Raw genomic sequence first — 1,177 nt, 5'->3', positions numbered from 1 at the left:
TGGGCCCCTCGGTGCGGTCCGAGATGGGACCGGAGAGGTTGGGGATCCAGAGGAAGCCCTCGTCGAAGATCTTTGCCTTTGCGATCGCCGTCACCGAGTAGTACACGCCGAGGAAGACCGGGATCTGCGCGAGCGACGGCAGGCAGCCGGCGAGCGGGTTGACGTCAACCTTCTCGAAGAGGGTTCCGATCTCGTTGTTCTTGAACTGCGTGTTGTCGGCATACCATTTGTTGAGCAGGTCCTGCTGCGGCTTGATCGCCTTCATCTGCGCCGACGAGTCGATCTGCTTCCAGTTGAGCGGAAGCGTCACAAGCTTGACGCCGAGCACAAAGAGGAAGATCGAGAGGCCGTACGCGTTGGGCACGCCGTTCGCGCTGAGCAGGTCGTGCAGCGTGATCAGACCGTCCTCCACGGTCTTGATGTACGTCCCCCACCACCCCAGCGTGCCCTCTGCCGCGCGGATCGCCTCGGCCGTCTGCGGCCGGTCGGCTAGCAGCAGCGACGCGCCGTGCATGCCCTGCTGCAGCGCGTCGTGCAGCCCGTCGACGGCGAGAGCGGCCGGAGCGGCGTGGCGGCGCGGCACCTGCCGCAGCGCCGGGCCAGCCTGGAAGGCGGCCGCGCCGCCGCAGAGAGCGAGCCAGATCACCCTCATCGCCCAGAGTGACAAAAAAAATTTTTCAAAAGGGAATTTTTTAAATTTTTAACGTGCTGCGTCCCACAGCAGACCAGAACCGACGCCTCTCTAACAACTCATCAGCACTCCGTTCTCGTAACGAGCGAGCGAGAATGCCCAACCATCACGTCCGCATCCGCTCCGGCCCCGACTCCATCGGTTGGGCCGGCCTGCCCTCGGACCCGCGGTACGGATGCCTCGATCCGCCGCCGTTTGGCAAGCAGTGCACGCTGCCTCGCGCGCTGGCTCTGGCGGCGTGCCTGTCGATGCCTCGCTGCGTCGCGGTCGTGTGCCCGTCGCAGGAGCCCTACCGGCCTGGCGGCGGAGGCAAGGTGCCCGAGCCGATTTGCCAGCTTCGGAGCCACGGCGATGCAGACGAGCGGCGGCACGGGATGTGCCGCCCGTCGGGCTGCGTGACGGCAGTGCTGGAGCCGATCGACGAGGCGCGGGCGGCGGCGGTGGCGGCGGCGGCGGCGGCGGCGGCGGCGTCGGCGCGCTCGCCGA

At 67.2% G+C, this 1,177-nt stretch overlaps 1 protein-coding gene across 1 annotated transcript; it reads right to left on the bottom strand.

Annotated features, from left to right (window-relative positions):
• Window positions 1-30: 30 nt before the first annotated feature.
• Window positions 31-652, bottom strand: EMIHUDRAFT_251197 (hypothetical protein; the record flags this gene model as incomplete). Its single annotated transcript, XM_005792659.1, has 1 exon — window positions 31-652. A coding segment is annotated over one exon (622 nt), but the record flags the coding sequence as incomplete, so codon positions are not given.
• Between the last annotated feature and the right edge of the window lie 525 nt (window positions 653-1,177).

Source organism: Emiliania huxleyi (assembly GCF_000372725.1).
Source record: "Emiliania huxleyi CCMP1516 unplaced genomic scaffold EMIHUscaffold_1053, whole genome shotgun sequence".
Classification (NCBI taxonomy): Eukaryota; Haptophyta; order Isochrysidales; family Noelaerhabdaceae; genus Emiliania; species Emiliania huxleyi.
Note: the sequence above shows the minus strand (reverse complement) of the source record. Positions and strands in the feature narration are given on the sequence as shown.